Source organism: Aotus nancymaae, unplaced genomic scaffold (genome assembly GCF_030222135.1).
Source record: "Aotus nancymaae isolate 86718 unplaced genomic scaffold, 86718_ANA_hifiasm-v0.15.2.pri h1tg000108l, whole genome shotgun sequence".
Taxonomy (NCBI): domain Eukaryota; kingdom Metazoa; phylum Chordata; class Mammalia; order Primates; family Aotidae; genus Aotus; species Aotus nancymaae.
In genome coordinates, this window is record NW_026988523.1 from 34,686,064 (window position 1) to 34,713,322 (window position 27,259).

Here is a 27,259-nt window from a genome sequence, read left to right on the forward strand (position 1 = left end):
TTCTTTCCACAGGTGTTGACTTTTTATTTTTGTAGAGACAGGTGCCATTTTGTTGCCCAGGTTGGTCTTGAACTCCTATGCTCAAGTGGTTCTCCTGCCTTGGTCTCTCAAAGGATTACAAGCGTGAGCCACAGTACTAGCCTCAAATTTCTTAAACACTCCTATAAACACCAAACCCCCTCCTTGAGAACATACCTGGGTAGAACACCCTTTGTTCCATTATCCACAGCAAGGATGTGCAACAGCCACTCTGTAGGTAAGTTCCCCTACTGTATGCTTTGGCCTGATAGCCCTGGTATGTGGTGCTTCATTCGTTGGAATCCCAACCAGCCCCATCATGGGATGGTTTGGGGCATCCTTTGTTAGAGCTGTCCTGATGCCACTCTTGGTGTGACACTAGCTGTGCATTCAGCTGATACTAACTGGTGGGATTCTCTAGAAGGGCTTTGATAGCATCATCATCATCATCATCATAGCATTTATTAGTTACCATTTGCCCATTCCTCACTGTCCAATCTTTATTGAGCACCTACTCTGTATCAGGGCCTAAGGACACAGTGGTGAGCAAAACAGACAGGGCCTTTGCCCTCTGTGGGATTTAGCATATAGTGAGGAGACAGACTATGAACAAGTACCAGAGAAATAAATACGTAACTACAAATCTTGTTAAGGGCTACTAAGTAATCGGTCAGGGTGCTGGAACACAGAAGCCAGTAGGAGAAGAGAGAGGATGTAATTTATTTTATTTATTTATTTTTTTGGAGTCAGAGTTTTACTCTTGTCACCCAGGCTGGAGTGCAGTGGCGCAATTTGGCTCACTGCAACCTCCACCTCCTGGGTTCAAGTGATTCTCATGCCTCAGCCTCTTAAGTAGCTGGGATTACAGGCGCGTGCCACCATGCCTGACTAATTTTTTGCATTTTCAGTAGAGATGGGGTTTCGCCATGTTGGCCAGGCTTGGTGTGGACCTCTTGGGCTCAAGTGATCTGCATACCTCTGCCTCCCAAAGTGCTGGGATTACAGGCATAAGCCACTGTACTGGGCTATGGTCTGGCAATATTGAACTGACTCCAGAATCAATTGAGGGGATAGGAATCCCAGAGATCTCAGTCCCAAGGAATTAGCAGGTGGTGGGGGACATTTCTCCAAAGCAGCATTTGTCCTGTCCAGCTAAGGGACAGATGCATTGACCTGAAATCAGGCCAGAGTTTCCTCAGCAGTCTGGCTGACCCTGGGTCCACAAGTGACCACGTGAAGGATGGTCTGCACTTTGTCACAGGATCATCCCTGAGCAGGAGGCCTGTGGGTGAGAAAACGGAGAAGCCGAGCATCCAAACAGAACGCTTAGCTTTGTCAGCTGAAAGCCCTCCCTCCTGCCATGCCACAAACACACATGCTTCAACAGCCGCACTCACACACAGACACAAACGCAGGTGGTCCTTCATTCCACAGGTGTGGACTGAGCCCCCATATGGGCCCTGCTCTGCTCCGTGCCAGAGTGGAGGAGGTGAGGCCACTGGGCCCAGGTCTCTGCGCAGTGTGGGGATGGAGACAGGAGCGCTGCCAGTCAGATTTAATAAAGCATGTGGGGGAGATGACAGAACTGTGCTCGGGACACAGAGGGACAGCAGGAGAGACAGAGCCTTGTGAGTAGGGGCAGAAGGAGGTCAGGGCAGCTTCACAGAGGAGATGCCCCATGCTCAGACACATGCACGCACATACACAAAGCTCCCCCATTCCACACACAAACACAAATACACACTCCTCTCCAACACACGGTGTCCACACTCACACACGCCGACTCACACAGAGACACCTGAGCCTCACACATGCGCCCGCACAGACACGCACTCGTGTTCACACACGGGCACACACTCACGCCTACAGAGCCGCACACACAGTTCAGGCTGTCTCCTGCCTAACGCCATTGTATTCTGCAAACCGCGGCGCCACACCGGGGGACGGGCCACGGCCTGCCTGCGAGGGGCACCCGAGAGCCCCCGGGCGGGGAAAAGGCGGGGCGGCAGGCGCCTCCCGTCCGCCCCCACGGCGACGTTCAACCCCCTCTCTCGTGTGGAGAGACAGTCTCAGCGTCAGCTTCGTCACCGGCAAACGAGATGATAAACCTCCTGGGGGGCGCGATGCGATGGTGTCCACGGAAGCGCTGTGAGTCCTGCTCCAGCAGAGAGCACGGAATTATTGCTGTTCTGTACATGGTGACTCCTCTCCAGTCCCAGGAATCAGAATACTGGGGGTGGGGCCCTGCATGCATGAAACCTTAAGGCTGTGTTTATGTTAACTTGAATAAATATTTGCACAATACAGTATACAAAATTCAAAGGCACGGCCGGGTGCGGTGGCTCACGCCTGTAATCCCAGCGCTTTGGGAGTCCGAGGCGGGCGGATCATGAGGTCAGGAGTTTGAGACCAGCCTGGCCAATATGGTGAAACCCCGTCTCTACTAAAAATACAAAAATTAGCTGGGCGTGGTGGCGTGCCCCTGTAGTCCCAGCTACTCGGGAGGCTGAGGCAGGAGAATCATTTGAACCGGGGAGGCGGAGGTTGCAGTGAGCGGAGATTGCACCACTCCACTCCAGCCTGGGCAACAGAGTATAGGTGAAGAGCTGGTTTCTTTCTTTCTTTCTTTTTTAAAATTCTTTTTCTTTTCTTTTCTTTTTTTTTAAAGATGGGGTTTCACCATGATGGCCAGGCTGGTCTCGAACTCCTGACCTCAAGTGATCCACCCACCTCGGCCTCCCAAAGTGCTAGGATTACAGTTGTGAGCCACCGCGCCCGGCTGAAGAGCTGGTTTCTAAACTCCATGACCCCGCTGCTCAGCTCCTCCTAGCACCTAACATTTATGAAATGTCTATGTATTGTACCAAAATATAAACAATATATTATCTCACCCCTTTTTATGCAAGTGATAGCAATGGTACCATACATACGACTCGGTACTGTTTTTCTTCCCCACTTAGTAATAGATCTTGGACTCCTTGCATATTGAGGCCATAAAAGGGAGGCCTCAATTTTGCTCACAATTTTATTTATTTATTTATGTTATTATTATATTTTTGAGACCGAGTCTCACTCTGTCACCAAGGCTGGAATACAGTGGTGCCATCTTAGCTCACTGCAGCCTCCATCTCCTGGGTCCAAGCAATTCTCCTGCCTCAGCCTCCTGAGTAGCTGGGATTACAGGCATGTGCCACCACACCTGGCTAATTTTTGTATTTTTAGTAGAGATGGGGTTTTGCCATGTTGGCCTCCTAACCTCAGGTCTTGACCTCCTAACCTCAAGCGGTCCACCCATCTCGGCCTCCCAAAGTGCTGGGATTACAGGTGTGAGCCACCGTGTCCAGCCCTGCTCACATGTATAATGGACTCACTGAAATCTATCTGTTGTTCCCTTCCTCTACTTATAGAGAGTGTCCTCCCGCAGATGGCCATACACCTTGCTCATTGCTTCCTTCTGATCTCCTTTCAGATATCACCTTGCCAGTGAGGTCTCTCCTCACTCTAGTTAATACTTAGTCATCCCTTTGCTTTGCCCTCCATCCATGCTCTGCTTTGATAGATTTTACATTCATTAAATGTGTTCTCGTCCCTAAGCTAGAGTGTCAGTTCTTCGAGCGCTGAGATTTTTGTCTTTGTTCTCTGCTATATTCCTAGAACCTAGTAGGTTTCGATAGTTTTTGTTTTATACACACACACACACACACACACACACACACACACACATTTATTTGAGATGGAGTCTCCCTCTGTCGCCAAGCTGAAGTCCAATGCCGTGATCTCAGTTCACTGTAGCCTCTGCCTCCCAAGTTCAAGCGATTCTCCTGCCTCAGCCTCCTGAGTAGCTGGAGTTACAGGCATCTGCCACCATGCCCAACTATTTTTTGTATTTTTAGTAGAGACAGAGTTTCACCATGTTGGCCAGGCTGGTCTTGAACTCCTGACTTCAGATGATCCACCCGCCTCGGTCTCCCAAAGTGCTGAGATTACAGGCGTGAGCCACCGCACCCGGCCTAATTTTTTGTTATTATTATTTTTTTGAGACAGGGTCTCACTCCTGTCGCCCAGGCTGGAGTACAGTGGTATGATCACAGCTCACTGCAGCCTTGCCCTCCTGAGCTTAAGCTATCCTCCCACCTCAGCCTACCAGATAGCTGGGATTACAGGCATGTGCCACCACACCTGGCTAATGTTTTGTATTTTTAGTACAGATGGGTTTTTTTTTTTTTGAGACGGAGTTTTGCTCTTGTTACCCAGGCTGGAGTGCAATGGCGCGATCTCGGCTCACCACAACCTCCGCCTCCTGGGTTCAGGCAATTCTCCTGCCTCAGCCTCCTGAGTAGCTGGGTTTACAGGCACGCACCACCATGCCCAGCTAATTTTTTGTATTTTTAGTAGAGACGGGGTTTCACCATGTTGACCAGGATGGTCTCGATCTCTTGACCTCGTGATCCACCCGCCTCGGCCTCCCAAAGTGCTGAGATTACAAGCGTGAGCCACCGCACCCGGCCCAGATGGGGTTTTGTTAGGTTCCTCAGGCTGGTCTCGAACTGGGTTCAAGTGATCCTTCTGCCTCAGCCTCTCAAAGGGCTGGGATTACAGATGTGAGTCACCATGCCCAGCCAAATACATAATTTTTGAAGGATGAATGAATGATAATGGGGCTCAGCCCTTGGCTTGAATTAAAAAGGTCCAACTCCAGCTTCTCTCCTGGGCTACAGACCCTTGTATTCAATTACATACCTCTCACCACCACCATGTGACTGAGGCCACTCTCCACTGTTCAGCCCTCCTCCTCGTGCCACCGTCTGTTACAGCTAAGTTAACTTCGTTTCACTTCCTTGCTCCCACCACATCCTGCTCTACCTCCTTGACTCTCTGCACCTTAAAGAAAGTGAGAGCACAGTGGCTCACACCTATAATCCCAGGGACTCCAGTGGCTGAGGCAAGAGGATCACTTGAGGTCAGGAGTTCCAGACCAACCTGAGCCATGTAGCAAGACTCCATCTCTAAAATGATTTTTTTTTTTTTTGAGAAGAGTTTTTTTTTCAGACTCAAAAAAAAAAAAAAAAAAAAAGGCTGGGCGCAGTGGCTCACGCCTGTAATCCCAGCACTTTGAGAGGCTGAGGTGGGCGGATCACCTGAGGTCAGAAGTTCGAGACCAGCCTGGCCAAGATGGAGAAATCCCGTCTCTACTAAAAAAAAAAAAATATACAAAATTAGCCAGGCATGGTGCCACATGCCTGTAATCCTGGCTATCTTGGGAGTCTGAGACACAAGAATCCCTTGAACCCAGGAGGCGGAGGTTGCACCATTGCACTCCAGCCTGGGCAACAAGAGTGAAACTCTGTCTCAAAAAAAACAAAAAAAAACCCGTGACCGGTCAAAGATTTTTTTGAAAATTAGCTAGTTGTGGGCCGGGCGCTGTGGCTCACACCTATAAAATCAGCACTTTGGGAGGCTGAGGCGAGTGGATCACGAGGTCAGGAGATCGAGATCATCCTGGCCAACATGGTAAAATCCCGTCTCTACTAAAAATACAAAAAATTAGCTGGGCATGGTGCTGTGCCTGGAGTCCCAGCTACTCAGGAAGCTGAGGTAGGGGAATCACTTGAGCCCAGGAGGTGGAGGTTGCAGTGAGCCAAGATTGCGCTGCTGCACTCCAGCCTGGGCGACAGAGAGAGACTGTGTCTCAATAAATGAATACATAAATAAATAGTAAATAAAACTGCCATGGAGACTGTTTTACCTGAAATTTTGGATCACAGCCTTCATCCATGGGGCAAAGTAAAACCATCAAGCTTGTATCGCTATCTCATAGCTAAGGTTTCAAGCTATTGAATTTTCATTTATGTGTGTGTATACACGTCTAGATGTGTTTATTTGTATGTACACTTATTGTTATATATTGTGTCTACCAAATTGGCTTATAAATAAAAGAGCACTCATAAATTAAGTAAATAAGTCTAAGCAGTTTTCAAGTTCACATGACACCACACCCAGCTAATTTTTGTATTTTTAGTAGAGACGGGGTTTTGCCACGTTGGCCAGGCTGGTCTCGAATTCCCGACCTCAGGTGATCCGCCCGCCTCGGCCTCCCAAAGTGTTGGGATTACAGGCGTGAGCCACCGCTCCCGGCTAAGGCTCATCTTTAAGCCCTAAAAGCACTTTAAACACATTACCTCGTGGTATTATCACCCTCATTCAACAGATGAGGAAAGCTAGTTTCAAGAAAGTTAACTGAGGATCAGAGATGTTAAATGATTTGCCTGAAGTTAGAGAACTAATAAGTGACAAAGCTAGTCCTATTGCGTTTTACTAACAGGCCATTCAGCTGTCCAGGAAGATGTCGAAAATTGTAGTAAAGGAGGCGGCAGTCAGAGCCAGAGCTGGGACGTTCCCCGCCTGGCTCGCTTCCAGCCGTGATACCTCCAGGCGCGCCCTCTAGGCTTCAGCCCTTCCATTGGTCGTTCGTCACAGTGCGCCATGCTCACACGAGGGCCACGAGCCAATCAACGCGGCTCGTCTCCTCCCAGCCCGGCCACGCCAGGATGAGGTCGTCTGTCCCTCCCGCGGCACGCTGGGGGTTGTAGTCTAATTATGCATTTCTGCCAATAGTGTGGGGATAGCGAGAACTACTCGACCCATAGAGCCAAGCGCGGAGTGGATTCTGCTTTTAGGAGTACCCGCCAACTAGCAGGACCGAGCAGGAACCCGGATCCAGGAACAGGTGAGAGAGGTTGTGTGCTGGGCCTTGGAGGAAGGGATCCGAGACCGTACCTTGCTTCTGTAACGATACTGGGAGGCACGGGAAGCTCAGCCTGTTGTATCAGAGTTTCTCCGTTTTGAGGGTCGGTGGACTAGACTGGCTGGCCTTCTGGGCGTGCAGAGACTTCCAAACTCTGCCCTTGTGCTTTCCTGAAACCCCCAATATGCCCGGACCCCGGTATACTCCTTTGCTGCGAGCCCTTCTCTCCCGTCCAGAGTTGCTCCGAGCCTGTCTGCGCAGTCCTAGCGCTTCCTGTGAGGCTCGGGACGCGCGGTTCCAGCACCCCAGACCATATGGACGCAGCACCCATGGGTTCCGGCCCCAATGCTTCTCCCCTCGTTGGGACGTAGCGCAGACCCTGGGCACCCCCCTCCATCTCCCAGGAGAGACCTGGGTTCTAGATTTGACTCTGCCTCTACTATCTTTCTACCTCCTAGAGCCTCAGTTTGACTTGTGTAAAATAGGATGACTTAAGGGTCCTTTCAGCCCCTGCTCCTGGGGTACTTTACTGTGTACCACATCCTTACCCGCCTTGTGGACGCCGTCTTAAAGGCATTGAGTTCTAGCCTGTTTATAAGTGGCAATTAGTTGGGTCTCAGTCACGCAGCCCTACTTTTTGTTTCCTGCATATCCTTCCTCTAATTGTCCCTAAGCACATTCCACAAGAAGGAGGGGCACTCTGGGCTAAGGCTGGGGTGGAAGTGATCTGGGGAGCTGCCACCATGCCTCTGCCTTTGGTGCTTGCCCCTGCAGGGAGTGCTTGGCGCCCCCTCCCTATGCCACTCCCACGATGCCCTTGTCCCGCTGGTTGAGATCTGTGGGGGTCTTCCTGCTGCCAGCCCCCTACTGGGCACCCCGAGAGAGGTGTTTGGGTTCCCTACGGCGGCCCTCCCTGGTGCTCGGGTACCCAGTCCTGGCCTGGCACAGTGCCCGATGCTGGTGCCAAGCGTGGACAGAGGAGCCTCGGTGAGTGTGGTTGGGGTGAGGGGCCTTGGGGAGGGGAGCAGCTGGTCAGGTTTCTGACTTGTTTTTCTTCTCCTCAGAGCCCTTTGCTCCTCCCTCAGAATGAATGGAGACCAGAAATCAGATGTTTATGCCCAAGAAAAGCAGGATTTTGTTCAGCACTTCTCCCAGATCGTTAGGGTGCTGACTGAGGATGAGATGGGGCACCCAGAGACAGGAGATGCTATTGCCCGGCTCAAGGAGGTGAGGGATTCATGACTTGGGGGAGTGAGTCTTTGGTTTGGTTGCTCTGTATACACGTGGGATTCACCTGTGGCTTGTGGGGGACTTTTGACAGATGTGAGAGAAGGCTTTTACCTGAGGGACTCAAGCCTATTGAGGGGTTGGGGCCTGGGCAAGTATACTTATTCAGTCCGTCATCCTGACTTTTGGCTGTGATGGAAGGTGGGTCATCCAGACTGCTTTGCTTGAGGGTGGTGGCCTTGAGCCTGGCAAGTCTCTAATTTTGTGTCCTGAAATCAAAAGCTGCTACCTTGGCAGAGACCTGGGAGGAAGGCAGTCTGATGTTGTTCTATCTCCCTGGTGCCTGAGTGAAATTATTGTATCATTAGAAACTCCTATTCTAGGGATGGACATGGTGGCTCACGCCTGTAATCTCGGCATTTTGGGAGGCTGAGGTGGGTGGATCACCTGAGGTCGGGAGTTCGAGACCAGCCTGGTGAAACCCTGTCTCAAAAAAAAAAAGAAAAAAATCTGAATCTAAAGAGCTTTAAAGATTAAAAAAAAAAAAAGAAAGAAAGAAAAGAAAGAAAGAAAGAAAGTAAGAAAGAAACTCCTATTCTAGGACATGAACTACTCCTGTGATACTTGCTGTTTTTTTCCCATTGATTTTGGAGTATCTATTAAAATTCTTTTTATAAATGCCGTCTATCTCATATATCTGAGGGGAACCAAGGGAAAGGGGAGGTTTGCCTATACTGGAATAGGGATTAAAAGAGAAGTCTTGGCCCAGCGAGGTGGCTCATGCCTATAATCCCAGCACTTTGGGAGGCCGAGGTGGGCCGATCACTTGAGGTCAGGAGTTCAAGACCAGCCTAGCCAACATGGCAAAACTCTGTCTCTACAAAAATACAAAGATTAGCCAGGCATGATGGTGTGTGCTTGTAATCCCAGCTACTCAGGAGGCTGAGCCGGGAGAATCGCTTGAACCTGGAAGGCGGAGGTTGGAGTGAGCCGAGATTGCGTCACTGCACTCTAGCAAGACTCTGTCTCAAAAAAAAGAGAAGTCTTGGCCAGGCACGGTTGCTCACGCCTGTAATCCCAGCACTTAGGGAGACCGAGACAGGTGGATCATGAGGTCAGGAGCTTGAGACCAGCCTGGCCAATATGGTGAAACCCCTTCTCTACTAAAAAGACAAAAATTAGCTGAGTGTGGTGTTGTGCACCTGTAGTCCCAACTGCTTAGGAGGTTGAGGAAGGAGAATTGCATGAACATGGAGGTGGAGGTTGCAGTGAGCAGAGATCATGCCACTGCGCTCCAGCCTGGGCAACAGAGTGAGACTCCATCTCGTAAATTGACTAGAGTAGACCGTGCAGAAAGAACGTGCCTGGGCACTGGGATCTCTTCTAGCTTTGCCCCAGGGCTTTGGGGAAGGAGTAAAGACAGTAGCAATTCCAGAGGCTCCGTGAAGAGGAGTTGGGGTTGGGGAGGATAAAATCAGGTGGTGGCTGGAAATGGGAGAGTGTGAGGAGAAAACTCACAGTAGCTGCCGTGTGGACCCTGATACCCTGTCCCTCTCCCCTTGCCCTCCAGGTCCTGGAGTACAACGCCATTGGAGGCAAATATCACCGGGGTTTGACGGTGCTAGTAGCGTTCCGGGAGCTCGTGGAGCCAAGGAAACAGGATGCTGATAGTCTCCAGCGGGCTCTGACTGTGGGCTGGTGTGTGGAACTGGTGAGAGGCGTCGGGGAAGGGAGACGTTTCCTGCGACTTGGGTGGGAATGGGTGGGCGGGGGGACCTGAAACTTGTCTCTGGTTTGTGTTTTTCTCTAGTGCGCTATGGCCAAATTTAGAGTGAATCACTGCACGGGTTAACTAATGTGGGGAGACTCTTGCCATTAGGTACAATGGTGGCTGTAGATAGGTGTGGATAGGGTGGACTGGGCCTCGGAACTGGGCAGAGTGGTGTCAGCTCTTTCCTCTGAGCAGAGGACAGCCATAAAAATGACAGGTCTTCCAAAGGCTGTTCTGAAGCACAGATTGAAAACTGGCAGCTCACTGATAGTTTTTGAAAATGTTTTAAAATTAAATCTCCTAAATTTTACAAAGAGATTTTACACTGAAACCTAGATTTCTAGCATGGCTTGGAAAATCGTAAGACCTGGGTCCATGTTCCTGCATAGCAACAGTTGGCTGAAGCTGAGCGGATGCAACTTCCCCGAGACCCAGGGCACGTGCTCTCCTGTGTGCTTTCTGATTTGCTCCCACCCCCACATCCGCTCGTCTTCTGTGCCAGCTCATCTTGCCCTTGAAGGTGTATAATTTGCTGGCATGGCCTAAAGCTTTCATGAGTGACACGGGGACTGGGTTCTGGGAGGGTACCATACCCGAGGAGGGTGCAGTGAGCACAAAAGGGAAGAGCATTCAGAACTTGGTGAGTGACAGTGATGCTGAGTTCCTGGCCTGAGAGGAGCAGCTGGCTCAAGGGAAGAAGTGCTGAGCACAGTCAGCCTGGGCACGTTCTTGGTATGGGTGGAGTAGGGGGATCTGCCGGTCCTATGGGTGGTGGAAATTCCAGTCTGGAACTTGTCAGGGAGATGGTTCTGAAGAATAGGGATTTGCTTCTAAGGAGATAATAGGACCATGTCATCCAGGGAGAGGGAAGCATTTGGGAGCTGAGGTGGGTGGATCACCTGAGGTTGAGAGTTCGAGACCAGCCTGACCAACGTGGAGAAACTTCGTCTCTACTAAAAATACAAAATTAGCCGGGCGTGGTGGCCCATGCCTATAATCCCAGGTACTCGGGAGGCTGAGGCAGGAGAATCGCTTGAACCCGGAAGTCGGAAGTTGTGGTGACCCGAGATCACGCCATTGTACTCCACCTGGGCAACAAGAGCAAAACAACTCCATCTCAAAAAAAAAATTTTTTTTTTTTTGATATGGGGGTCTCACTCTGTCACCCAGCCTGGAATGCAGTGGCATGATCATGGCTTACTGCAATCTCTGCCTCTGGAGCTGAAGCAGTCCTCCCACCTCAGCCTCCCAAGTAGCTGAGACTATAGGCGTGTACCTCTACCCAGCTAATTTTTTTTTTTTTGTAGAGACTAGGTTTTGCCATGTTGCCGAGGCTAATCTTGAACTCATGGCATCAAGTAATCCGCTCATCTTAATCTCCCAAAATGCTGGGAATATAGGTGTGAGCCACCATGCCTGGTCTAATTTTTTTTAGAGACAGAGCCTCACTCTGTTGCCCAGGCTGGAGTGTAGTGGTGCAATCATGGCATACTGTAGCCTCAACCTCCTGGGCTCAAGCCATCCTTCCACCTCAGCCTCCCTAGCTGGGACTATAGGTGCCTGCCACCACACCTGGCTTTTTAAAAGTTTTTTTTTGTAGAGATGGAGTGTCACTATGTTGCCCAGGCTGGTCTTGAACTCCTGGGCTTCAGTGATCTGCCTGCCTCAGCCTTCCAAAGTACTAGGGTAAGCCACTGTGCCTGGCTTGGGTTTTTTTTTTTTTTTTTTTTTAATTTCCCTAATAAATAGAAAGTGCTGGTGGGGTTAAGAATCAGGGCTAGGAGGCAGAGGAAATTCGGGGAGGCCAGGGAATTAATTCTCTTGGAGACCATCATGGTTGAGTGGTGGTGGCTGAAACGAGATTGTCCTTACAGTCACCCTTGAAAGGCAGTGATCATTGGCTTTGGGGAAACCATGATACTCCAAATAAACACAGAGTAATTTAAACATGTGCCTTCGATGTGGAAAGCCTGGGACCTCCCTACTACCCTTCTGGGGTTAGGTCAGAGGTGAAGGTGCAGATGGATGCCTCCTTCCCTGAGGACCCTGCCTGGAACAGCAGCAGTGATTGCAATGGTCCTTTCCCCACGGCCCATGCTGGAGCTGTGGCGGGAGGTGTTGCATGCTTCCTCTGCAGTGTGGCCACTGCAGCACACAGGACTAGGATGGGATGGAGTTTTAGAAACCATGTCTTCTGCTCCAGCATGAGTGACGGAGTGAGATCCTGTCTCAAAAGAAAATAACAATAAAAATAAAAACCTGGGTATAGGGTCAGGTGCATTGGTTCACGCCTGTAATCTCAGCATTTTGGGTCGCTAAGGCTGAGTTCAGGAGTTCGAGACCAGCCTGACCAACATGGTGAAACCTCATCTCTACTGAAAACACAAAAATTGGCCGGGTGTGGTGGTGCGTGCCTATAATCCCAGCTATGTGGGAGGCTGAGTCAGAAGAATCGCTTGAATCTGGGAGGCAGAGGTTGCAGTTAGCCAAGATCACACTATTGCACTCCAGCCTGGGCAACGAAAGTAAAACCCTGTCTCAAAAATAAAAAAGTAAGTAATAAAAATAAAAACCATGTCTTGAGCTGTGTGTGCCTATAATCCTAGCTTTTCAAGAGGTTGAGGCAGGAGGATCACTTGAGCCTGGAGTTCAAGTCCAACCTGGGCAACATAATAAGACCTGTTCTCTTTAAAAAAAAAAAAAAAAAAACAACCCAAGGCCAGGCAGGCAGATCACAAGTTCAGCCATTTGAGACCAGCTTGACCAACATGGTAAAACCCCATCTCTACCCATGTGCCTGTAGTCCCAGCTACTCGGGAGGCTGAGGCAGGAGAATCCCTTGAACCCGGGAGGCAGAAGTTGCAGCAAGCCCACATAGTGCCACTGCACTCCAGCTTGGGTGACAGAGTGAGACTCCATCTCAAAAAAAAAAAGCTATTTAAGGAACCAAAAGATATAGTCTGACTGACTGCAGGAAGTGTCATGTGGAATGTTAGAGTGTTTCATTTTTAATTTCTTCATCAGACAAGTGTTTAGGAAGCTCTCACTCCAGGGCTAGTGCTATGCTAGGGTCTGCAGATGCCAAGAGGGAAGACGTATTGTCCCTCCCTCCACGGAGTTTATGGTCTAGTGGGAAACCTGACACGTTCAGGTACCTTCAAATGGGCATTCAGAAGAGTAACACTTTGCTAACATTTAAAAACGTTTAAAGGTGTTTAAGACCCGTCGGTCAAAGTCAGATTTCAGTTCCAGCTGATTAGACCTGCACCACAAAGGAGCTCCTTTAGGTGAGGCTGTGTCCCTAGTCACTGAGGTGTTCAAGCACAGTGCTGGGGGCAATGTGGGAATATCTTCTTTTGTTTAGGAAGTAATGTAAAGTCAGTTGCATGAACAGATCCTCAAGCATTCATTGAGGTTTTTGGCAAGAATAGAGTACGGTGTATGAAGGTGTTTCCTCATCTCCCTGATACCAGGCATGATCTAGAGCTGATTAGAGATGCCAGCGATCTGTTCTAGTGTCTTACCTAAAACAAGAGTGTTGTAGTTTCGTGTCATAGGCAAGGAGTCTGAGCCAAACAGGTTATGTCACTTTCCAAGTCCCCATAGCACAGAAGTCTTCTGCCTCCCCATCCTGACCTTCCCGGCTCATAGGGACTATCAAAGGCAGCAGCTCTGGCCTGGGCATGGTGGCTCACGCCTGTAATCCCAGTACTTTAGGAGGCTGAGGCAGGAGGATCACTTGAACTAGGAGTTCAAAACCAGCCTGAGGAACATAGTGGGACCCTGTCTCTACAAAAATTAAATTAAAAAAAAAATTAGCCAGGCATGTGGTGTGTGCCTGTGGTCTCGGGTACTCAGGAAACTGAAGTGGGAGGTTCAGTTGAGCCTGGGAGGTAGAGGCTACAGTGAGCCGTGATCACACCACTGCACTGGACAACAGGAGACTCGGTCCCCGCCAAAAAACAAAGCAAACCTATATACGGATACAGATATAAAGTAGCAGCTCCATTGCTGATAGAAGGAACAGTAATGAGGAGCCCTGCAGGTCTTATTCCACTCTTCCTAGCTGCAAGCTTTCTTCCTGGTGGCAGATGACATCATGGATTCATCCCTCACCCGCCGGGGACAGATCTGCTGGTATCAGAAGGTAATGGGGGCAGTAAAGTAGCAGTGGGTATGGGGACAGGCCACAGGGAGGTGGTTACATATGGCCTGGCTGAGGTGTTGGGGTGATGGCTCTTAGTATGAGCCGAGGCTAGAGATTGATTGCTTGTTTTTCTCTCTGCCGTCCCAGCCAGGCGTGGGTTTGGATGCCATCAATGATGCTATCCTTCTGGAAGCATGTATCTACCGCCTGCTGAAGCTCTACTGCCGGGAGCAGCCCTATTACCTGAACCTGATTGAGCTCTTCCTGCAGGTATGCTGCAGACAGGGCCCCATGCCCAGAGGCTGCCACTGGTAGCCTTGGCCTCTATGGGACATGCTCATCTAGCTGGTTTCAAGGCACAGGATTGCAGGGGGCCTGGAAGGGAACGAAAGTGAGGAAGTAAGTTGGGAAGTGGCAGAAAGGGCTTCTCTGTCCCTGTGTGACTGGAAGGAAAGGTGATAAAGGACTGTGTGTATGAATATGGACCTTGAGTTTTGGGGCCTTCTCCCCTTCTGTTGCCTTTCTGATTCTGCCCAGTTGTCAGCTGTTAGGGACGTTGTGCTCAGGATATCAGGGTTTTGCATAGCTGGAGAGAGCTTGGCTCATGGGCTGTCTTCGTCTTTTTAGAGTTCCTATCAGACTGAGATTGGGCAGACCCTGGACCTCATCACAGCCCCCCAGGGCAATGTGGATCTCGGCAGATTCACTGAAAAGAGGTGAGGGACAGGGCGAACCAGATGCAGCGAGGGAGGGCGCAGGATGTGGACTGCCCTCCTGACGAGCTTCTCTTCTCCCCTTACCCAGGTACAAATCTATTGTCAAGTACAAGACGGCTTTCTACTCCTTCTACCTTCCTGTAGCTGCAGCCATGTACATGGTGAGTGAGCCTCCTCACCCTTCTCCGCTCTGCTGATGGGGGCTTTTGGACAGGAAGGCATAGAGCAGACAACGTGAACACTCTGCTACCCCTGGTGAATGGCTGTGTGACCTTGAGCAAATCGGTCTCGCTGAGTATCTTTCCTCAACTGGGGATAAAATTCCTATCTCACAGGACTGTTCTTTAAGCAAGGTGGCTGGGTGTGGTGGCTCACGCCTGTAATCCCAGCACTTTGGGAGGCTGAGGTGGGCGGATCACCTGAGGTGAGGAGTTCCCGACCAGCCTGACCAACATGGAGAAACCCCATCTCTACTAAAAATACAAAATTAGCCAGACGTGGTGGTGCATGCCTGTAATCCCAGCTACTTGGGAGGCTGAGGCAGGAGAATCGCTTGAACCCGGGAGGCAGAGGTTGTGAGCCGAGATCAAGATCGTGCCATTGCACACTCCAGCTTGCACAACAAGAGCGAAACTCCGTCTCAAAAAAGAAAAGAAAAGATTAAGCAAGGCAAGGGATATGAAAGTGCTTAGCCCGTAATAAAGGAACAATAAATCCTGCGTCTCAGTATGGGTAGGAGTGCAGAGGAGATCATCCTGGTTGAGAAGAGTGGATTAAAGGCAGTCAGTGGGATTAACTGCCTACCCTGACCTTGCTTCTCCACATTTCCTTTTCATCTTGAAGTTGGAGATGGCCGGGCCTGGTGGCTCACGCCTGTCATCCCAGCACTTTGGGAGGCCGAGGTGGGTGGATCACAAGGTCAGGAGTTCGAGACCAGCCTGGCCAGCATGGTGAAACCCCGTCTCTACTAAAAAAAAAAAAAAAAAAATTAGCCGGGCATGGTGGTATATGCCTATAGTCCCAGATAATTCAGGAGGCTGAGACGGGAGAATTGCTTGAACCCAGCAGGCAGAGGTTGCAGTGAGTCAAGATCGTTTCACTGCACTCCAGTCTGGGTGACAGAGTGAGACTCCGTCATGAAGAAGTTGAAGGTAAAAATATTAGGAAGATGGATCAGAATAACACTCGGGGACTGACATTTGTGAGGGAAGAGACAGGCTGAACACCTTTAGAATGGATTTATCTCTGTTAGAACTCCCAGGAAGGTCTAGCCAAAAATAAGTGGGATTGTGGTTGGATCATCAGTCAAGGACTGTCTAGGTCAGGGAAGCCAAGATGTCTGAAGAGAGGAGAGATTTGGGGCTGCAGGAGGGCAAGACTCCATGGGGGAAAGCAGCCAGGAATATGCAGGCACCTCTGGGGTTTGGCTTATTAACCCCCCTTTCCTTATAGGCAGGAATTGATGGCGAGAAGGAGCATGCCAATGCCAAGAAGATCCTGCTGGAGATGGGAGAGTTCTTTCAGATTCAGGTAGGAAGGCAGGAGGCAGCTGCAGGGAACAGGCACCAGCTTCACTCCTCTGCCTGGAGCCTCATCCGTCTCCTTTGCTGCCCCTCCCCCCACCCAGGATGATTACCTTGACCTCTTTGGGGACCCCAGTGTGACTGGCAAAGTTGGCACTGACATCCAGGACAACAAATGCAGCTGGCTGGTGGTCCAGTGTCTGCAACGATCCACTCCGGAACAGCGCCAGATCTTGAAGGTGCTTGAGAGTGGGTGGTGGGTCCCTGAGCTGGTGAGAAAAGGCCAGAGCAGTGGTTCCCAACTGGAGGCAGTTTTGCCCCTGAGGGGACATTTTTTGTCATCGTCATCACAGCTGTGTGTGTGGTACAGGCAGGAGCCAAAGATGTTGCCAAACATAACACACACAACAGCTCCACCAAACAGGATTATCTGGTCCCAAATTTCAATTGTGCCAAGGTTGAGAAACCCTGGAGTAGAGGATGCTGTGGTCTGAGCCAATATGTGGGGAATATTTAGGATGGTGAAGGGAAGCTTGGGATCTTAGCTATCTAGAGACACTTGAAAATTGGAGGCAGGGAGTGGGTGGCTTTGGAGATGTTCTGGAATATGTGAATGAAGGGAGTTGGGCGGGGGGAGTGTCCTGGAGGCTCTGGGGAAGGCCAAGCCCAGTTTCCTGTCTCCAATCCCTTCCAGGAAAATTACGGGCAGAAGGAGGCTGAGAAGGTGGCCCGAGTGAAGGCGTTATATGAGGAGCTGGATCTGCCGGCCGTGTTCTCGCAGTATGAGGAAGACAGTTACAGCCACATTATGGGTCTCATTGAACAGTATGCAGCGCCCTTGCCCCCAGCTATCTTTCTGGGGCTTGCGTGCAAAATCTACAAGCGGAAAAAGTGACCTAGAGACTGCAGGGGCGGAGAGGAGGCTCTCAATAAATAAATTATTGTGTTAATCTTGTGGTTCTGTTCATGCTTGGCCCAGCGGGAGTCTGGCTCTCTCTAGAACGCTCGGGGTGGGGTGCTGGGAGGACTCAGTGCACGGAAGTAGAACCCAGGGGCCTTGGCACCTGGGCCTCTTGGGGCCAAAAGCTTAGGATATATCCAACCCGCTGGGCGGGTGACACCAGACGCTAAGCGCTAGGGGCGGGGCTGAGCTACGCCACGCCCATGCGCGAAGGGGTGCAGCTGCGCTGCAAAGAGTGGGTTGTCCTAGTGCCCCTCCCCTCCTGCTCTGTGCCCCGCCGGGCGGGGACCGTGGGAGCCGCGGACAAGCCCAAGGCCGGAGCGGTTCCAGGAGGACCCTGGTGAGGAGGGCTCGGCCCATGGGTGTAGACCGATAGACCAGGGCACGCGGGGCGGGGCCGGACAAATGAATAGAGAAAGGGTGCGGTGGTGGCTGAATGATGGAGACGAATGCGGAGAGAATGGACACACCGCTGTTCCAAGGGGCGAGGGCGCAGGCTGGAGCCTAGCCGAGGCAGCCGGCGGATGCGGAGTTGAGAAGCTGACGGCTGCTCCATCCTTTTCTCCTCCAGCCGTCACCCCATTTCTGCATTTACCAGGCAAACTCTGCGTATTGCCCCACCCCCATCCCCTGCCTCCTTTCAGGGCATCTGGGTGGGTCTCCTTGGGTCCCTTAATCTGGGAGTAAGGGGTAGGCTGGAGGGCAGGGCCAGATTGCGGCAGCAGGGACCCGGCAGTCCATTCTGGGCCCCGACCTCTTCCAGGCCCCCGCCCCTCTTCGGAGATCCAGAGCGCAGCCGCGTTCTCTGACCTCCCCCTCCCCGCTCCATTCCCGGGGGGTTACATTCGACTCCACCTGCAAACACTGCAGTGGAAACTAATGGCCAGTCGATTGCGATTTGCATCTCATTGAAATATCTTCCAAAGCAGTCAGAGCCTTCAGGCCTGCTGCTGCCGTCAGTCACCTCGGTGTCCTTCCTGCAGCTCTTGTCCTCACTGGCTGGGCTTCGCCACCCCTGTCTTCTAGGTCTACACCTGTGGTTGCCAGGTAGGTGGATGTGAGAGACCCAATCCTCCTGGTTCTCTAGAGGCCATCCCATCGCCGCTGGCACAATGCTGTCCCCTCAGAGAGCTTTACTCTGCAACCTCAACCACATCCACCTCCAGCACGTCTCCCTGGGCCTGCACTTGTCCCGTCGTCCTGAGCTACGGGAGGGGCCCTTGAGCACATCCCCTCCCCCAGGAGACACTGGGGGCAAGGAGAACAGGGGTCCCTGCAGTGGCACCTTGGTGGACGCCAATTCCAACAGCCCAGCTGTGCCCTGCCGGTGCTGCCAAGATCACGGTCCGGGCCTAGAAAACCGGCAGGACCCGTCACAGGAGGAAGAGGGGGCTGCCTCTCCCTCAGACCCAGGCTGCTCCTCCTCGCTCAGCTCCTGCTCAGATCTTAGCCCCGATGAGTCCCCTGTCTCTGTCTACTTGCGGGACCTCCCTGGTGATGAGGATGCACACCCTCAGCCCGGTATCATCCCCCTGAAGCAGGGCTCCCCACTGGCTTCAGCAGGCCCTGGCACCTGCTCACCAGACAGCTTCTGCTGCTCTCCTGATTCCTGCTCCGGAGCTGCTTCTTCACCCGACCCTGGCCTGGACTCAAACTGCAACGCCCTGACCACCTGCCAGGACCTCCCTTCCCCAGGCTTGGAGGAAGACGACGAGAGCGCGGAGCAGGATCTCCCTACCTCGGAGCTCTTAGAGGTGGATGATGGGAAAATCGACGCTGGGAAAACAGAGCCCAGTTGGAAGATTAACCCCATTTGGAAAATTGACACAGAGAAAACTAAAGCTGAATGTAAAATCACTGAAAACAATAACACTGGTTGGAAAAACAACGGGAATGTTAACTCTAGCTGGAAAAGTGAACCTGAAAAATTCGACTCTGGTTGGAAAACCAACACAAGAATAACTGATTCTGGCTCGAAAACAGATGCAGGGAAAATTGATGGAGGATGGAGAAGTGACGTCAGCGAGGAGCCGGTGCCCCACCGGACAATCACGTCCTTCCACGAGCTGGCCCAGAAGCGCAAACGGGGCCCAGGGCTGCCCCTCGTCCCGCAGGCCAAGAAAGATCGCAGTGACTGGCTCATAGTCTTCTCGCCCGACACCGAGCTGCCCCCGTCGGGGTCGCTGGGCGGCTCCTCTGGACCTCCTCGGGAAGTCACCACTTTCAAGGAACTCCGGTCCCGAAGCCGGGCCCCACCCCCGCCAGTCCCGCCTCGAGACCCCCCAGCTGGCTGGGCTTTGGTCCCGCCCCGGCCCCCACCCCCACCTGTCCCTCCCCGAAGAAAGAAGAACCGACCAGGACTGCAGCCCATAGCGGAAGGGCAGTCCGAGGAGAGCCGGGCTGTCAGCCCCGCGGCTGGTGAGGAGGCCCCAGCCGCGAAGGAGCCGAAGGAGCAGGGCGCGCAGGCCGGCCTGGAGGGTAAGAGGTTGTCAGAAGCGGGAGGAGGGCTGGGCTTCCGCCGCTCACGCCTCCTAGCCTTCCAACCCCGCCCCCTGTCTTCCCTCCATTCTGTGTCTCCCATCCTCCCCGGCCCTTCTACCAGGGAGCGCTCCGGGAAAGGGAAACTGGTCATTGGGTTACGGGACTAACTCTTTGCTCCCTCTTTTTCCCGCCCCTCCTTGCCTGGCTGCCCATCCCGCTGCCCTCCTTCCCTCTGCGCCTGGCCCCGCCAATCCTGCCTGCAGCCGGTCCCCTCCTGCTCCCTCCGCCCCTAGTTTTCCGGTTCTCGGCCGACGGGCGCCCCCTGTTGGAGGGTGGGGGCGCGGGCGCAGCTGGGTCTCTGCTCCTGGCGCCTCTGGCCGGGTGGCCCGGCGCCGGGCTGCGGCTGCTGGGGGCGCCGACCCCCCCAGAGGAACAGCTGCTGCCGGTCCGCCTGTCCCCAGTGGGAGCCTATTCGCCTCCGACTCGGGGAGCCTTGCCCTGCCTGGCCAGCCCCGAGCTGGCACTGCTGCTGTCCCCGCTCTTTCCCAGAAGTAGCACCTTCCCCGCCGCGGCTCCCCCACCCCGCCAGGTACCCGCCCCCCCGCTGCCACCGCAACCTCGTCCGCCGAAGGCCCCTCGCTGGACCCGGAGCCCATCGCCTCAGCCCAGGCTACGTAAGACGGACCCGGGCAAGGCCCGCGGGCCACGCCTCTGGCGGGCCACCTCGCCCACCCCAAAGCCCCTTCCACTGTCGTCCGGTCCCGTTTTCGCTTTTTTTCCGGGGTTGCTCGGCTTGATCCCGCCCTTCAGTTTCGGCCGACTCCAAGCAAGTTAGTTGGTCTTGGGGAGTCTGGCCCCGTTCCTCGTGGTGGAGGGGGGAGTTGTTGCCCTTTCTGTTCCGTGGCCCGGTCCCCTCTCCCAGACACGCCTGGGCATAGTGGACGCGGGCTTACCCAGCCTCCATGCCAAGTCTAAGGGGGTCCCAGCGAGTCTTTTGTTAGGGACTTTGGGTAACACCGTCCGTGGACTTCCTTGGGCTATGCAGCTCGGGCCTGTCCCCCACCTTGCTCGGGATGGGTGGAGGGTGAAGTTCCCGGGAGCTCATTGGTACTAGAGGTTCTGGTCACGTCCTCTCCTCGAGTCTAGTCCCACGCGGGATGAAGGGGCACCCTCCACCGAGGGTCTGCTGCGGGATCTGGGTTTCCCCTTTCCGGCGCCTTCCAGCCTCCCAATCCTCGGGTCTCGCCTCCCTCCGTCTCCTCCCTTTTCCCCTCTGTTTGTCTTTCCATTGGTCCATACCGCCCACGTGCTCTCCCGGGCACCGCAGGCTGGACGCGGCCCTGGGGCGGTGCGCAGGGCTGCTCCTCCCTCCCGCGCCCTGTCCTCTCCGGCCCTAGCGGCCTAGCGGGGTAGGCGGGAGGTGAGCGCGGCCATCCCGCTCCCGGATTTCCGGGATCCTGGATGGGGGGGCTGTGCCCTGAGGGAGGGCACTGGGAACCGGGGTAGGCACTGGGAACCGGGGTGGGCCTGGGGACAGCGAGTGCTGGGAAGTGGCAGGACTTCTCTCGGGGGCTCGGGTCGAGCTGCCCCGTGCTCCACGCGGCCCTGCGCCTCATCTCCCCAAGACCGTTCGGGGACAGAGCGCTGCAGACCCGCGGGAGACAACTTGTGCGGGAGCCCGGAGTCCTCGGAATAACCCTTGGTAAGTGTCACCACGCCCTTCTTCCCCTACCCCAGTCCGTAGTTCGTGGTCGTTCGCCGGTGTCCCCGGGGCCCAGCGGCTGTGGATGGCAGAAGCCCAGAGTGGGACTGGTCAGCTGCAGGAGCAGAAGAAAGGTAGGGTACCCTGACTCCCGACCCCGTGCTTCCAAAGGAACCACCCCTCGCCCCGGCCCTGCTCTCTCTCTGGCTGTCAGAAGCCAGTCTCTCCACGCCCCTCGGGCAAGCCTGGGTAGGGGCGCGGCCTCTCAGCGTCTTCCCTTTTCCGCCCCTCCAGGTCTCCTGATAGCTGTCAGCGCCTCCGTGGATAAAATCATCTCGCATTTCGGGGCCGCCCGGAATTTGGTGCAGAAGGTGAAGGTGGCTGGGGGGAGGCTGTTGGGGATGAGAAGAGTCATGAAGCTCCGCGGGGGGTGCGGGAATTTTTGGCGGGAGGCTGAAGGGATCTCTGGACCCATCCGCATCGCGCCGCCTCCAGGCCCAGTTGGGTGATAGCCGGCTGAGCCCGGATGTGGGGCACCTGGTGCTGACCACCCTCTGCCCGGCCCTCCACGCCCTGGTGGCGGACGGGCTGAAGCCTTTCCGGAAGGACCTCATCACCGGGCAGCGCAGGAGCAGCCCCTGGAGCGTGGTTGAGGCGTCAGTGAAGCCAGGTGAGCTGAGAGGGCGTGGGACCCGACAGTGCTCAGGGCAGGGCCGGGCTTGGCTGACTGCACCCCACGTTCTCAGGCTCCAGCACCCGCTCCCTCGGAACCCTGTATAGCCAGGTCAGCCGTCTAGCTCCACTGAGCAGCAGCCGTAGCCGCTTCCATGCCTTTATCCTGGGCCTCCTCAAGTGAGTTGCCTTCTTCCCAGTGCCCTTCCCACGACCTGGGACTGCAGGAACGTCATGGGTGGGACACAGGAGTAGTGCCTCACGTCCCCAGAGAAGGCCTCCCCTCTTCCAATCTTATCTCCCATCCTCCACCCAGAGAGGACGGATCCTCCACCTCCTTGAACTTCCATTCCCTCTTTTCTCCCCCAGCACCAAGCAGTTGGAGCTGTGGTTTTCCAGCCTCCAGGAAGATGCAGGTCAGAGGCTCAGATGGGAGAGGATGGGGCTGATGGGCTGAGAGGATGGGAAGGAAAGGGTTCTTTCCTGCTGGTTCTCACTGGTGCCAGAATGCCATTACGCCAGATCTCCGATCTTATTACTCTCCTAATTGAAACTCTTGCAAGGAGGCCCATCGCCCATAAGATGAAAGACCCAAAGCCTTGGCTGTCTGGCCTCTGCCCTCTTTCCCTGAAGGCCAGGGCTTTTCCTGGTCTTGCCAGGTCTTCCCACCAGGCCCTTCCTGCTCCAGGGCCCTGCTTATGCTGTTCCTCCACCTAGAATCAGCCTCTCAGCCCCTCTTGCTTCCTCATTAACTGTCATTCATCCTTTGAGTCCTTCCCCAGTGATGCCCTACCTTTACCCGCAGACTAGGCCAACCCTCACCCCGTTTTGTTTGTGCCTCTATGGCCCTCTTGTCCTCTGTAGCCTTTGCACTGTCACTGAGTTACTTGTCACCGCTTGCTGTGTGTGTCTTCCTATTTGGGCTAGGTTCCATGCAGGCAGGGATGTCAGTCCTATAGCACCACATCTTTCCTCCTCTCTGCCCCCGTGCCCAGCAGAGTGAGGCCTGGGAGGATGTGTGCTGAGCAGTGGTCTGCTCTGGGGGGTCCTCTGGGACTAGGTCCAGGGCAGGAGCTGATGTTGGCCTGCTCTTTTCCAGGCCTGCTCTCCCTCCTGTACCTGCCCACAGGATTCTTCTCCCTGGCCCGCGGTGGCTGTCCCTCCCTGGCCACAGAGCTGCTCCTCCTGCTGCAGCCATTGTCGGTGCTCACCTTCCACCTGGACCTGCTCTTTGAGCACCAGCACCACCTGCCCCTGGGCCCGCCTCAGGACCCTGCCCCTCCAGGCCCACCTCCGGCTCTGCAGCAGACTGTGCAAGCCATGCTGCACTTGGGGGGCCGGCTGGCCCAGAGTCTTCGGGGGATTTCCAAGGAGGCTGCTCCAGACCCCTCAGACTCCCCAAAGCTTCCCACACCAGGGAGCTGGTGGGAGCAGTTGACCCAGGCCTCCCGGGTCTATGCCTCTGGGGGCACTGAGGGCTTCCCTCTTTCCCGATGGGCACCGGGGCGTCATGGGACTGGAGCTGAAGAAGGTGCACAGGAGAGACCCCTGCCCACAGAGGAAATGGCGCCAGGCAGGGGCCTTTGGCTGGGAAGGCTATTTGGAGTGCCTGGGGGCACTGCAGAAAATGAGAGTGGAGCCCTCAAGTCCAGGTAATGGGGTACCTTGTCCTCTCTAAGACCTTCTGACTCTCTGATCTCTCAGTGGGCTCATTTGAAACTCTCTAGTGATGATCCTTTAGGGCAGAAGGTGGCAGTCTGTTTTTCTACAGCCATGAGCTAAAAATGGCTACATTTTAATGGTTGTATTAAGTGCTTACATAATGATCTCGATTTTCTCCCTTGGCCCTAGGGCCTAAAATACAGTTATCCCTAGTTAGATGTGGGGAATTGGTTCTAAGACCCTCACATACACTGAAGTCCGAGCACACTCAGTCGATGTGTAGGAAAAGACAGCCCTCGGTATATGCGGGTTTTACATCCGAGAATACTGTTTTTTCTGTTTGGTTGAAAAAAACCTGCATATAGGTGGAGCTGTGCATTTGAAACCTGCTTTGTTCAAGAGTCACCTGTCTTTACTATCTGGTCCTTTAGAAAAAAGAAAAACAGCCTGGGCAACATGGTGAAACCCTGTCTCAAAAAAAAAAATTTTTTTTTAAATTGCCAATCCCTGCTCCAGGCCTTAACAACTGGTGGCTCTTTAATGGTTTGAGATACTCTCTAGTGGCCCTTTCATCCTGAGCCTGTGTAGGCCCTGATGGGTCCATGGGTTCCTTGTGATTTGTGGTGGTGTGGACCTTTGTTGTGATCTCCCTAATTAGCCTAAAAGTGCCTGTGTCCAACAATTACCACTCTGCTCTCAGAGGTGACTAACCCCTGACCCCTTTTGAACCACAGTTAGGCCCCTTTGCCTATCCCTCCCTCCAAACCCCAGGGTTCTTGGGTTTTCTGGGGGTGGGTTGACCTGTGACCCTATGTCCCTTCTTTTAGGAGACCATCTAGCTGGCTGCCCCCAACAGTGAGCATGTTGGCTCTTGTGAAGCGGGGGGCACCTCCCGAGACGCCTTCTCCTCAGGAGCTTGAGGCCTCAGCACCCAGGATGGTGCAAACCCATAGGTAAGGAGGACTGGGGAGAATGCACTAGTGTGTAACCATGTATGCTATCACAGCGTGGATGGGCGATAGTGTAAAAAACCCGGGGCTTTAAAATAAGACAGTGCTTAGTGTGCATTGCAGCTTTTCTGTTATCATGTGACGCTCATTTGTCTGGGCCTTGGATTCCTTTTTTTTTTTTTTTGAGATGGAGTCTCGCTTTGTTGCCCAGGCTGGAGTGCAGTGGCACGATTTTGGCTCACTACAACCTCCGCCTCCCAGGTTCAAGCAGTTCTCCTGTCTCAGCCTCTTGAGTTGGTGGGACTACAGTCGCCCCCCACCATGCCCGGCTAATTTTTATATTTTTAGTAGAGATGGGGTTTCACCATGTTGGTCAGGCTGGTCTCGAACTCCTGACCTCAGGTGATCAGCACGCCTTGGCCTCCCAAAGTGCTGGAATTACAGGTATGAGTCACTGTGCCTGGCCAGGATTCTTTCTATAAGAGGATATGATACAATACCTTTTTTGTGGTTATAGAGACTAAACATAATTTTTTTTTTTTTTGAGACGTAGTCTCACTCTCACCCAGGCTGGAGTGCAGTGGCATGATCTCGGCTCACTGCAACCTCCACCTCCCGGCTTCAAGTGATTGTCCTGCCTCAACCTCCTGAGTAGCTGGGATTACAAGCACCCACCACCATGCCTGGCTAATTTTTATATTTTTAGTAGAGACGAGGTTACACCATGCCGGCCAGGCTGGTCTCGAACTCCTGACCTTGTGATCTGCCTGCCTCGGCCTCCCAAAGTGCTGGGATTATAAGAGTGAGTCACTGCGCCTAGCCTTGCTTGTGTTTTAGAGAGATCTGACTGCTATGGGGAAAACGGGGCTGGGGAAAAGGTTGAGAGAGATTTATGCAGACAAGTTAGATTGTCCGGAGAGATTGGATAGAGGCTTAAACTAGGATGGTGGCAGCAGAGTTGAAGAGAAAGAGAACATGGAGGCTGGGTGCGGTGGCTCACGCCTGTAATCCCAGCACTTTGGGAGGCCGAGGCGGGTGGGTAACCTGAGGTCAGGAGTTTGAGACCAGCCTTGCCAACATGGTGAAACCCCGTCTCTACTAAAAATACAAAAATTAGCTGGGCATGGTGGCAGGTGCCTGTAGTCCCAGCTACTCATGAGGCTGAGGCAGAAGAATTGCTTGAACCCAGGAGGTGGAGATTGCTGATAGCACACCACTGCACCCCAGCCTGGGCAACAGAGCGAGACTCTTTGTCTCAAAAAAAAAAAAAAAGTAGATGTAGTAGTAGGAGATCCAAACAAGTTTTGTTGATGGATTGGATCTGTGGCATGAGATGCGCAGGTTTTACCAGGAGTAAGTGTGGGTAGAAATTGGTGCTGTTTACCACCATAGGCAACACAAAGAGGGACTGGTTTTGAGGGCGAGTCATTTTGTTTGCATATGTTGAATTTGAAGCACCAGAAAGAAGTGCAAATAGTGTCAAATAAACAGCTGGAGTGGGTGTGGCACTCAGGAGAAGGCTGAGGCCCCAGATAGAATCACCACGTTGATGAATGGTTCTCAAGTCTCTTCCAGAGCCCAGTCAATATTCACTGAGCCGAATCCACAAGGGCCCTCTTTAGAGGTGAGGCCTGGGGACAGCTGGGCACCCTCACCTCACTTCATTCCAGCAACTTCCTCTGGCTCCCCTCAGGGCAGTTCGGGCTCTCTGTGACCACACTGCCGCAAGACCTGACCAGTTGAGCTTCCGGCGTGGGGAAGTGCTGCGTGTCATCACCACAGTGGATGAGGACTGGCTCCGCTGTGGGCGGGATGGCGTGGAGGGTCTGGTGCCTGTGGGGTATACCTCCCTTGTTCTGTAGCCCTGGGACCCTTTCCTGCATATGTGTCTCCCTCCTGTCACCTGGGAATGGCCAGTGAACACCATCCCAGAAGCATTTTCCCTGTCTGCAAAATGACATTTCTTCCCACATCTGTTTCTGCTAATATTTAAAATAAATGTTCCTTCTTCCCTCCTATGCCCACCTGTAAGGTGAAATCTGCTCTTCTTCCAAATATATAAAAAGGGAATTGCCTTCCATGCAATCCTTTCCTTTTTCCCATCTGTATAAGGGAATGTCTTCCTTCCTATCTATCTATCTGCAAAATGGAAATCTAGACCTCCTTCTTCATCCATAAGTGGACTGTGCCAGTACAATACATGCCTCAGCCCCCAAGCCCAGAAGGACCTCACTCCTTCCTGTGTATGGAATCTTCCCCACTCCACCCCTCCCACATTGCCTGTATTGATAATGTACTCATGCTGTGCTAGGTGCTGAAGCCTGGACACCCCTGGTGGGTGGGCCTGTGGTGATGGTCTGCATCCTTCCTCCTTTGTCCCAATAAAGTATGGGAGTTGAATGTGTGTCTTTCACTGTGGGTTTCAGGACATAGGCTATGGGGGAGGGGAAGAAGGACCTCTTATGGGAGGCATAAGGCAGATGTTTATTCCTAGCCCAGGTTTAGTTCGTAATGCTCCCTGAATAGAGGAGTAGTCCCTCATTGGTTCCTGAATCTCACAAGTGCTTCTCAATTTTATGACTTTCTCTGTTTTGTTAAGACTAACAGGATAGGAGCCTGCATAAATATGGGGGAGGAGAGAAGACTTAGCTCTTGAAATTGTAGTTCATATCTGAGGTGAAGGG

The 27,259-nt window shown here is 53.1% G+C and overlaps 3 protein-coding genes across 10 annotated transcripts; 2 read left to right on the forward strand and 1 right to left on the reverse strand.

Moving 5' to 3' along the window:
* The first annotated feature begins 2,082 nt into the window (after positions 1 to 2,082).
* Positions 2,083 to 17,102, forward strand: FDPS (farnesyl diphosphate synthase). Of its 4 annotated transcripts, XM_021667340.2 has the most exons (12): positions 2,083 to 2,166; positions 6,634 to 6,745; positions 7,538 to 7,750; positions 7,828 to 7,990; positions 9,561 to 9,701; positions 13,828 to 13,908; positions 14,056 to 14,178; positions 14,536 to 14,624; positions 14,713 to 14,785; positions 16,077 to 16,154; positions 16,252 to 16,386; positions 16,842 to 17,102. In XM_021667340.2, exons 3-12 carry the CDS (start codon positions 7,575 to 7,577, stop codon positions 17,040 to 17,042), a joined length of 1,260 nt encoding a protein of 419 aa, XP_021523015.1. In that variant the 5' UTR covers positions 2,083 to 2,166; positions 6,634 to 6,745; positions 7,538 to 7,574; the 3' UTR covers positions 17,043 to 17,102. The 4 variants fall into 4 exon arrangements, with proteins under 4 accessions (XP_021523015.1, XP_064226810.1, XP_021523016.1 ...); XM_064370740.1 differs by having other exon boundaries at positions 6,634 to 7,750; XM_021667341.2 differs by lacking the exon at positions 7,538 to 7,750.
* Positions 17,103 to 17,234: 132 nt separating this feature from the next.
* On the reverse strand, positions 17,235 to 18,207 carry LOC110567572 (putative uncharacterized protein RUSC1-AS1). Its single transcript, XM_064370460.1, is given in 3 exon segments — positions 17,235 to 17,506; positions 17,509 to 17,918; positions 18,011 to 18,207. Coding segments are annotated over 3 exon segments (879 nt in total).
* On the forward strand, positions 17,331 to 26,975 carry RUSC1 (RUN and SH3 domain containing 1). Of its 5 annotated transcripts, none has more exons than XM_012449872.2 (10): positions 17,331 to 17,448; positions 18,135 to 19,586; positions 21,327 to 21,425; positions 21,586 to 21,662; positions 21,787 to 21,961; positions 22,038 to 22,143; positions 22,333 to 22,379; positions 23,063 to 23,615; positions 24,453 to 24,578; positions 26,269 to 26,975. In XM_012449872.2, the coding sequence occupies exons 2-10, from the start codon at positions 18,221 to 18,223 to the stop codon at positions 26,435 to 26,437; spliced, it is 2,718 nt and encodes a 905-aa protein (XP_012305295.2). In that variant the 5' UTR covers positions 17,331 to 17,448; positions 18,135 to 18,220; the 3' UTR covers positions 26,438 to 26,975. The 5 variants fall into 5 exon arrangements, with proteins under 5 accessions (XP_012305295.2, XP_064226808.1, XP_064226807.1 ...); XM_064370738.1 differs by lacking the exon at positions 17,331 to 17,448 and adding an exon at positions 17,519 to 17,706; XM_064370737.1 differs by lacking the exon at positions 17,331 to 17,448 and having other exon boundaries at positions 17,751 to 19,586.
* The last annotated feature ends 284 nt before the right edge of the window (positions 26,976 to 27,259 follow it).